Raw genomic sequence first — 10,809 nt, forward strand, 5'->3', positions numbered from 1 at the left:
TTACAAATAACTAACAAATAATTGGACACATTCGCAAATCAAGAAAGAAGAAATATTTAAACCATAAAGAGTCAAAAGTAAAGCAATAGTTACTAAAGCTGGCATATTAATAAACAATCCTGCTTGTTGAAACATCAGAAAATATGATTTAATATCCAGAAAGAGCCCTGTCATACTTAACTCAGGTTTGCTGACTGTTTTGTCAGAGTCAAGCAAACAATTCCATCCCTCTTGACTGCACAATTCTAATTTGTGTTTATACATACATATATGACCATATACATAAATGTCTATGTGTCTATAAAAACATGCTACAAGTTGTCAGGCCACATTTTCAGCAGCACAACGAATGTTAGCTTTGAATTATTTTCTTTAAAATAAGAAAATTAATCATTAGCCATTAAAAAAAATAAATTAGAAAGCTCTCTTTGGATTTCAGGATGTGAACACAGCTCCTTCTGCACTAAGGAGCGAACTGTTACCCTGGGAGGGCTGAGCACTCAATTACCACTGAAAATAGCAGAGGCTGGAGGAGATGATTAATAAACTTTACAAAAAGAATTTAGGAAAAATAGCATTTTTAACAAACCTTCACTTGTACAAAATGAATTTTAAAATATCACTCAATGAGAAGGTGAAGGTATCCATTGTCTCACAAGAGTGAGAGGCAGACTGTGCCTCAGCACAAATATTCCTGTAACAATCCCAGTGACAGGTCCCAACTAAAATTCCAGCCACATGAAAAGCATCTCCTCAGTTATCTTGCAATTGTAGATGCACCCAAACACATTGAAGTTCCTTATCAACACAAAATACACTGATCAGACTTTGCCCAGAGTAACTTATATCATCAGTACACCTGAAGAGAAATGCACCAGATAATTCAGCGCAGCTTTTTGCCATTCAAAAGTGAGTTTTGGGGGAAGGACTGCAGCATAACCAATATAGAAATAGTGGTAGTGGCATTATGGGGTGGGTTTGTAGAGGAAATGAAGCAGAAGAGTTTACTCTGCAAGGAAACCCCAGTTAGATGTCAGCTGGTGAGCTCAAACAGGCATCAGTAAGAAAAAAAAAAAAAAGGAGAAAAAGGGAAGAGAAGTCAGGAAGGGAAAGAGAAATATAAAAAAAAAACAAAAGGAAGAAAAAAAAAAAAAGACTCTCAAAAGCACTTGAAACTGCATTCACAGGGGCAAGGGGGCCTTTCTAATCTCCACTTTCACACACAGGTCTGCACCTTTCCACAGCTGTCATTTCAACTGAGAGTCAGTACACAAGCATAGAAAAGCTTTCACAACTTTTCCTCTGCAGGCAAGAGCACATGTAGATTACTGCTCACAGAAAGTGGAGTAAAAATTGCTTGGATGGAGCCCATGCACCGCCCTTTCTGAGCATCCTCATCCTCTGCTGGTCAGGAAACAGAAAGTCTCCTGAGGGTGCTTGTGCAGACTGCCATGTGAGGCTTCACTGACAGCACACACTCCCCACTCTGGCCTCTTCAGCAACCCCACAGCCACATCTGAAGGTAAATTTGGGGTGTGTGTATTTGCCAATAATCAATATTACATTACATCAGTAACAAAACAGATTAATGCTCTGCTTCTCCTTTACGACATGAAACACAAACAGGCATGGGTTTATTTAAAACCACACAGCAAAATTAAGTGCAAGAGACTCAAAGTATCTGTACTCCAGGGTGAGGAGCAATTTAGGTTATTGGTGGTGGCAGCAACTCCAGCACACAGAGATGCCAACAAGGTATCATCAATCTGCTGGGAGTGCAACAGTTCAAAAAATAATTAACCTTCACCACTGAAATACTCAATATTTCCCTGTCTGGAATTCACTTCACAACTGTGCTTATGGACAAATTTACTCAAAAAAATCAGTCAGAAGGAGGCTGCTCAGAATAAGTAATGTTCTGTTTTGAAGTTCAGTCATAATTGTTCCCCCTACAGTATTACAATTTACTCAAACACAACCAGAAACAAGAAGCTTTTTAAAACAAAAAATAAACCAAACAACCCTCAATTACTTGATCCTCAGAACACAGCAATAGTTTTCCAGCAGGCATCATCATATTTATATTTCACACAGCTTTTAATGAAGCTGAGATATTTCTAAGAGGACTAACCAGTCTGAGAGGAAGGGTTGCTTTTTTTAAACCGTCAGCAGGGTGTGCCTCAGGACTTCAGCAACCATCAGAAAAAGCATCATGAGGATATTTGAAAAGCACCACTCCTACAGAGTTAGGCAGAAAAAAATCCCATTAAAAAAAAAAACAAAACAAAAACTCAACAAAATGACGCAGAATATAATTTTATTTTATAATTCAAACCAAGGCATAAATCTTACTACAAAACCAAGCCAGCTTCAGCAACCTACAAAATACAAAAGTCAAATAAACCACTTTAACCCCACATATTTCACTGGCGGATTGGGGGTGTTAGCCAAGGAGGCCTCAACTATGCTCTGAGCTATTTCTGATACGTGGAGGTTTTGTAATTTTCCAGCCTTGTGCAGGGGCAAAAGGAGAGCCTTTAGCTGTATTGATGCTCATAAATATCTTCTCCATAATTTTTTTTCAGTAGTTAATTGCAGTAAAAATTCAGAGTCATGCAGTGAGTGATAGGTGCTAGTCAGTAGGCTCTTCAGATAAAGCAGTACAGTCACTGCAGCACACAGAGTGAGCAGCTGGGAACTTTCTTCCTAACTACTATCAGATTTAAAAAATAAAAGGCAGTTTTTCTAATTCTCAACCTGTTTGGCATCAGAAACGGGTACACTTCAATAAATATTAAATGCAAATGTCTACGCTGGAAGAGCTTCATTTATACCTTGTGACATGCACGTATTTTCCATGATCAGTGTATATTTCTGTCTCACAGAATCGGATTTCTTTGTAGCAGTTTAAAAATAAAAGGTTTGGGGGGAGTTTGTTTTGAGTTGGAAGAGGTGGTTTTATTTATTTTTAATTTCTTCCCAAATTCCTTTATATTTTTTCATTTTTAGACAAACACCTCATAAATACCCATCATCAGTCAGATCTGTTTTTACATACATTTTCACTCTTTTCTTAGATGAGGCTCAGAAGTCTGGGCTATCTGTGGACTCTAATCATTCTGTATGTCTGACCAAAACTTGATACAACACTCCACACCATGCCTTCACTAACCCAATTTCATTATTAAAAAACCTCAGACACACAAAATCTTTTCAGTGACTTTTCATCACCTTTCAGTGATCTTTTCAGTCAGCACCACCAGCTGACACAAAATCCTTTTCTCGACAGGTTCAAAAATTAACAGTGCCATTTCTCTGACCAAACTCTCATAACCACCAGTATCTTCCTTGTGCTGCATCCCTTTTGTCCAGCAACCCTTGAGGAGGCACCACGAACACATCCATCCCCCTCCTGTGTTGAACAGCAGTGAAGGACCACTTGTCTCATCAGCACATTAGACAGAATCACAGAAAGGCTGGGGCTGGAAGGCATCTCTGGAGATCATCTACTCCAACCCTACTGCCAAGGCCCCTGTGACTGCAGTTTCTAGGCTCACCTAGAGCAGGTGACACAGGTTGAATTAAGGTTTGGAATCTCTCCAGAGGAGGCTCCACAGCCTCTCTGGGGATGGTGTTCCAGTGCTCAGTCACTCTCACTGGGCTTCTTCCTCATGTTCAGGTGGAAGTGGCTGTGTTTCAGTTTGTGCCCCTTGTCCTGTCACTGGGCACCACTGAAGAGAGCCTGGCCCCCTGCCCTTGGCACCCACCTTTCAGAGATGTGGATGCATTGATAAGATTCCCTCTCAACCATCTTTTCTCCAGGCTAAACAGGCCCAGCTTCTTAGCCTTTCCTCACGGGAGAGAGAGATGCTCCAGTGCCCTCATCATCTCCATAGCCCTGTGCTGAACCTCCTCCAGAAGTTCCTTGTCTTTCCTGAACTGAGGAGCCCAGAATGGGACACTGAGCTCCAGCTGCAGCCTCACCAAGCCAGAGGAGAGTGGGATATTCCACTATTGCACTTTTCACGTGGCATTTCCCTTTTTATTTCAAAAGGCTGTGCAGAGTCTGGAGGTGCACAGCACATTCTCCGCCTGGGGAAGGACCCACCAGGACCACCAAAGCGTATCTCCCGGCTCTGACACGGCGGAGCCACGGGGAGGGAGGCGGCTTGAGCAGCAGCTCCAGAGCCGATCCCGGCACGGGCTGAGTTAAGGACCACGGACAGATTTTGTGGATGATGTTTGTGCCCTCTAGGGGGCCGCGCCCGCCAGCGCCGGCAGCCACCGGCACCGCCTTCATCACCATCATCACCATCAGCCAAGGCTCGCCACGATGCCATACACCCACACACAGGGCGAAAAAAAACAGCTCAAACCCTGCCTTTAAATAAATAAAGAGGCCAAAGCTTGATAAAGGGGTAGGGAGCCTCCTCTTCCCACAAGCCCAGGGAATCTCCAAAAGCGGTTCAGGAAGAAAAGCGCTGATACTCCACAAAAATCAGACAGACATGGCATCTCATTATTGCTTTGATTACTCCCGGTACAAAGAGCTGGGGACTTGGAGCAGGGCTTAAAACAAAACTCGCAGCAGGACTTAGAGCAAGACAACTTGAACACAAAAACCCCACCAAGAAATAAGCAAAAAAAAACAAAAAAAAAAACCCAAAACCCACAAATGCACACACACACAAAAACCCAAACAAATGAGCAAACAAGAAAAAAAAATAGAAAAAATAAAAACTAACCCCACCACCTTTCTCCTGGAACCTGAAAAACTGCATAGTCCAAATGAGAGGTGTTTCTTTGAGTGACACCCTGACTAAATCAGAAGAGACTCTGAAGAAAGTGTTTGGTAATTCATAAAACAGCTTCTTCAAAACCAAGCAGAGGAGAAAAAATGGAAAATCCATGCACAAAGTAAAACATGACTTCCACTTTGTTATCTGAATCTGCACATTTCTTTCCTTATCTATCAAGGGATATGCTACAAGCTTTACATCTCCCATCAGATTACCTAAGGAAATCACAGCAACTGGCTCAAAGCCTTAATTCCAGCAGTGTTCTTTTCATTCTCAGATCATCTAAAATGCAGTCAGCTCACCCCCATTCCAAGGCCTGTGGTTTGCAGACACCAGAACCCAGCAACCTCTTCACTTCCAGGCTGAGATTATTTTTTTTTATATTACTTTTTAAAGAAAAAAAGCCCAAGAAATATTCCTTCTATTTGCAACACACAGCTATGCCTCAGTCTCCCACAAAAAAAACAGTTGGAATGCAAGAACACTAACAGCAGATTAGGAGAAATTCATACAAATGTCACAGTTAATGTCCAAAACATCATGTGTCACTGTTTTTCCCCTCCAACCCCCAACAAGCTTCTCAAAACACATTTCATACACAGGGTCACTGTTCTGGCTGTTTATTTAATTAACATGACAACCCAGAGTACACAGGATTTCTTTCAGTTCCCCAGCTTTGCATTTTCACACTTCAGGCAGCAAGAGCAGAAAGTCACTACTGTACTTTACTTTTTTTGCCAATATACCATAATATACATTTCTTGATTTAACCAATTGACAAAAATAGATTCTAATCCCTTCGTGAGAGCTTCAGCAGCAGTTTTAACATTTTTGTGAGGCTGACAGAAGAGTGAAAAAACCCAAGTAGAGCAGGTTTGCGTAAATGAAGCCATGCAAAAGAAAATAAAGCATTACGTCTGGAATCCCTGGGTGATTTTTCCTGGAGCCTTACTTAAATATTTTACACTGTTGTGTTTCAGCAAGTCACCAGATGACATAACTCCTCAGTATTTCTTAGTTTTTAGTGACCTAAATGTCAATGCCATTAAATCTTATCAGAGTAATTATAGCCCAATAAACCTTATTAACAGGAGGTATATGGTATATAAAACCTCACATGTTTAATAGGAGACCTATGTCTTTGACACAAAGTTCAGCATCTGAATTCCATCTGCCATATCCCCTCTAAAATTTTAATTTCTCTATGTTGCACCCTGATCTCTCCCATTTTTAAGCCAGAGGACAGGTTCCATGTTATTAAAAATTGGTTATAATATAAGGATATACATTTGTCTACTTTTTAAGGCAAAATGAGGAAGAAGCAGCAAAGGGGAAGAAGCAACATATTCCTGGCACTAACAAAGCTCTCACTATCAAACAATGAGGAGAGATAAATTAATTTTGCTTGGAAAAAAAAAACAACAAAACCAACAAATATACTTCTTTTTCTTCACTGTTTCTTAGATCTTATCACTGCAGAGATATCTTTGGCTATGTGAAAATTTACAGTATTGTCTTCTCAGCTCCACAGACAGGCGGTGATAACGACAGTCCCACAACTTTCCCAGGCTACAGGCTGAGAACAAGCAGAGTTACCACCCAGAACCCCATGAAAAACAGTCAGTCAAGCAAAAAAAAAACCCACTGCAGCTGCTGAAGGAAGATAAACGAGTCTGGCACCAAAGTCTGAAAAAATAACAAGGAGAAAAGGGATGGGAAAGATGCAGCAGCACGAAACAGCTACCAAGTTTCAAACCAACTGAAAATAAGTGACAGAGCCTCAGATGTCCCTCGGGAAGGTAAAGAGCTTTCTACTTCTCCAGCTGCCCTGAAGGAGGGAAAGAGGAAAACAGAAATACATCAGGAGAATGGATAGAAAACCTGTCTGCCTTAGAAGGCAGAGAACAGGATGGGATGGGTGTATGTGGAGCTGCTGGACTGGCAGCTGGGGACAGGCACCTTCATCCTGGTGCTGCCTCCTGCATGGATCAGGGCAAGATTCACCCATGCATCACCTCACAAATGCCTTCTCTCACAGGGCTGTGTCACCCAGCAATTTAGGGACTAGAAAGTCCTACAGGCACTGATGTGTGCTGTACCCCTACAGTCTTCTAAGGTATAAAAGGAAAATCCTGCAAAAGCAAATCAAACTGTTTGTAGCATCTGTAAATAACACACAACTGTAATAAATCCAAGGTTGCTGAAAGCTTCCCATTACCCTAAACAAAACAAACAAGCAAAGCTCAAAAGCAAAATCAGGAGTCTTCAGCATGGTTTAAATTTGCCCAGCTACAGTCTCCTGTGCAGCATTCTACCCACCAGGGCAAAATCACCCCCTTGAACTACAGTATGTCGAGATTCACACAGCAGTCAGAGGCACAAGCTCCAGAGCATACAGGCATTATGATATTTTAATGGGAAAAAAACAACACCTAGAACATATTTCTGTCCCCTCCCTACCCCCACCAACCTCCTCTCCACACTTTCAGGAAGAGATGAAATGTTTGCAAAAACCTGGAGAAAAAACTCCAAAAACCATCGTCTTCTTGGTGGCATTTTGCATTTACTGAAAGAAAAAAAAAAAAGTATTTCTTCATTCATTCCCTGTCTTATCCATCCATCCATTCACAAATTCACTTGCATCCTCTTTCAAATCTGGGTGAGTGAGCCCTCAAGGAGATGAGCATCCTCAGCCAGCCTTGATGAAATCACAAGGAGACAACACTCAGCTGGGAGCAAGATCAGGCACACATTTCTCAATGAGCTCTACACACACACACAAACCAGTCTGGAAGCTTTTAATCCAAAGACTTTGCCAAAGTTCAGAAAGAGAGAGAACATATATAAAAAGCAACCACAAAAAGCACAGAATTAAACTAAAAATGGGGAAAGAGCACTTTTAGCAACAACAGAAGGTTGCATCATTGTACCATTTGAATTCTGGATGGTGACTTTTTTTAAGGAAAGTTTTTCTTTTCAAATTCTTTTTGGAACTGATAGGCAGCTAACACAAGATGTGCTAATACAATATCCATGTTGTCAGTATGCAGTTCCTGGTACTGCCCTTTACATCACAATGCCACATAGATTCACCTTCAAATTCTAGTAGGGAAGAATTCAGATAGTTGAGATGTGTGTTACCAATAAAGAAAAATTCAGAAATTCAAACTTTCACAGAATCTTATATTAACAAAAACAGTCAGATATGAAGGGAATTAAATTCTGGAAAAATAAAAGCTCAATTGAATGCTCAGGAAAGGTTACACAGGAGGTGATGGGAAAGATCTCTAAAACTTTGCCTAATGTTACTCACTAAATTGAAGTATGTGTTTCAAAGCAATAAAGCGGATCTATTTCCCGATTAAAATTATTGGCAGCTCACAGATGTACAAACAAGACCAGAAACATTTAGAGGATATTTTTTAAAAACAGGGGGGCAAGAGAAGGCCGGGTTTTCTTTCAAAGCCTTCATCTCTATTTTTAACATGTTATATTTAAAAACTGTCCAAAAGAAAAACATTTACCTGTGCTTTAAGTCTACAGGGAGCTGATTTTTGCTATAAATATAAACTCTGCTTGCTGTAAGAGAGTCCTGCTTCTCTCAACATTTCTTTGAGGTCCTTACAGAGCTTTGTTTCAGCTTTTCCATTTTTCTATCATGCTAGCATTTATTTAAGAGAATAGCTTTTAGGGACAGAAGTTCACATACACACACTCGAGTTATGCTAGAAAAAATGAAAAATAAAAAAATACAGGAAGTCTCCCCAAACTCCAAAGTAATCACTCATTTCTAATCACACAGTGACACCAGCAATACCAGATCTCACTATTGATTAATAGTGAGTGAGAACAAAAGAAAATTTGCCAAAATCCTGCAGTGGGTGAACTGAACAGTCACCAGATAACTCCAGCCCAGCTCTACAGCCTGGAAGTGGGAATTGCTCGGGGCAAAACTGACCACTGTCCCCAGATAATGCGCCATCAGGGAGGGAAACTAAGTTTACTTCATTATCCATCACCAGTTTCATGTTCTGGTATATGCAGGAGATCTGAAGTCCCTCCATAAGAAAAGACAAGGTCCAAGGTCACTGAGTCCTGTCTCCGAAAGACTACATTTAGAGATGTTAACTAAAAGGCTGCATTTATTGAAGTGTGAAAGCAAGGGGAAAATATGTTTAAAACCTTACAAATTATTATTGTAAGAAACCACCAGAAATGCCTAGCATCACCAAGTAAGCATAAACAGTTTTAATTTCGTGCCTTATTGTACTTACAAATTACTCTTGCACCGTTCCCTCTCAGTTCCTGTTAAAGTCAGAACTGGGTCAGTTTTCTACTTTTTCACACTGTATTTGTCTATGGTAAATATTTACTTTACCTAAACAAAACTGTTAAATAAATAAGTACATTTGTTGTAAAACAAGTCTCAAGTATATAAGGTTGTCAGGCCCTCTTCTAAGAAATGTCAAAACCAACCACAAAGGGATGTAATCAAACCATTTCCAGAAACAAACTAGCCACCCACACCATATAGTTACATGCCATTACTTGGAAAATACTTTGCTGCTTATCCAGCAAGCCACCTGAAAGAAAACCTTTCGTGTATGATAACACGCTTCACTTGATCACGGCGCAGGGAATCATTTTCAATACTAATTGAAAAAGGAAGCTTGTTTGATACCATTTGATACTTATTTTCCCCCCAGGTTTCCCTTTCCACTGTTCAGCGGGGGCTGCGCTGACTTTCAAAACACTCAGTTACACGGACCGTGGAGTGATACTTTTGTGGGGCAATCTTAAATCCCAAAACATCTGAGAAACACTTCAAGAGCAGAACTGAGCCCACTCTGTGTCCGTGACAGCTCTATACAGCCGTGCAGTAAAGATACCGGGGCTCGATCACTTCTTTCTCCGGTGTTTTTTGAGGTGTGCATTGAAATGAACGCGCCGCTGGTAATAAAGTTCTGGCTCAGCCATTCCAATCACAGCCTCTCAAAGGAAACAAAGTTGAGATAAATCGCGTGTGCCTCGCACCGGTTCCCACAGCCACGGCGGAGCGGGAGCTATTGATTACACGCACGGCAACAGCCTTGGGGAGGCAAAGTGCAAAGAGGAGCCTCAGCGGACAGGCTCCCGCCCTGATAAGGGACTTCTCCCACCGAGGACAAGCTGCTGTGGCACACACACCCCTTTCAAGCTTAAAGCGAGTTTTAAAAGGCTAAGGTACCTTTCTAGGAAACTACAGGTTTGAAACAGCTTCCCTAAGTGATGCTGGGAAACCCGAGGGCTGCGCTCAGGGCAGGTTCTCACCGGCTCCGAGAGCCAAGCGGGCACCGTCCACCCCAGCCCTTCCTCTGCCAGCTTTAGGAAAGCCAGCGCCGAGGACAGCTGGAAGAGAAAAGCGCACCCCGAGCCCTCTGCTCTCAGCCGGGGCAAGCCAGACTGGTCCGGAGAGCCCCGGCTTTCCCCCGGCTCCGTCCCGAGGCGTCCCGGGGCTCCGGGGAAAACCCGCACGGTGCGCGGCCCCTGCGGCGAGGAGCGGGGGAAGGCGCAGCTCCCGGCGCCTCCGCCGCCGGCGGGACCCCCGGCAAACTTTGGGACCCGTCTCCCCCCAGCCCCTGCCCTACCTGCTCCCGGGGGATGCAGGGCAGCGAGGTCCTCCGGTGGGTCTTGTTGCCGCTGCCTCCCGACATCTCGGGGGAGATCATGGAGCTGGACCGCCGCCGCCGCCTGAGCACCGGGGCTTCGTCCGCGGCCGGGGGGGCGGCGGGAGGCTCGGCCAGCGGGGCGGCCCGCCGCGGGGGCCAGAGCCGGTCGGCGTAGCCGGCCAGAAGGATGCCCAGCAGCCCCAGCAGGTAGGCCAGGTAGGGCCGCCAGGACGCCGGGACCCTCTCCAAGGCGACGAGGGACGTGGTCTTGGCCGCGCTAGTCACGGCGAGCATGAGGACGCCCTGCCTCAGCTTCAGCACCAGCCATGTCACGGCGGCCAGGCAGCTCAGCACCACCCCCG

At 43.3% G+C, this 10,809-nt stretch overlaps 1 protein-coding gene across 1 annotated transcript in view; it reads right to left on the reverse strand.

Moving 5' to 3' along the window:
• Window positions 1-10,809, reverse strand: part of PDE3A (phosphodiesterase 3A) — a 223,870-nt gene extending 213,061 nt beyond the window's left edge. The window contains exon 1 of the mRNA XM_015628620.3: window positions 10,427-10,809. Within this exon, the coding sequence (XP_015484106.1) occupies window positions 10,427-10,741 (315 nt within the window). The 5' untranslated portion in view covers window positions 10,742-10,809. The remainder of the gene's footprint in view (window positions 1-10,426) is intronic.

The sequence above is a fragment of the Parus major genome, chromosome 1A (assembly GCF_001522545.3).
Source record: "Parus major isolate Abel chromosome 1A, Parus_major1.1, whole genome shotgun sequence".
Taxonomy (NCBI): Eukaryota; Metazoa; Chordata; class Aves; order Passeriformes; family Paridae; genus Parus; species Parus major.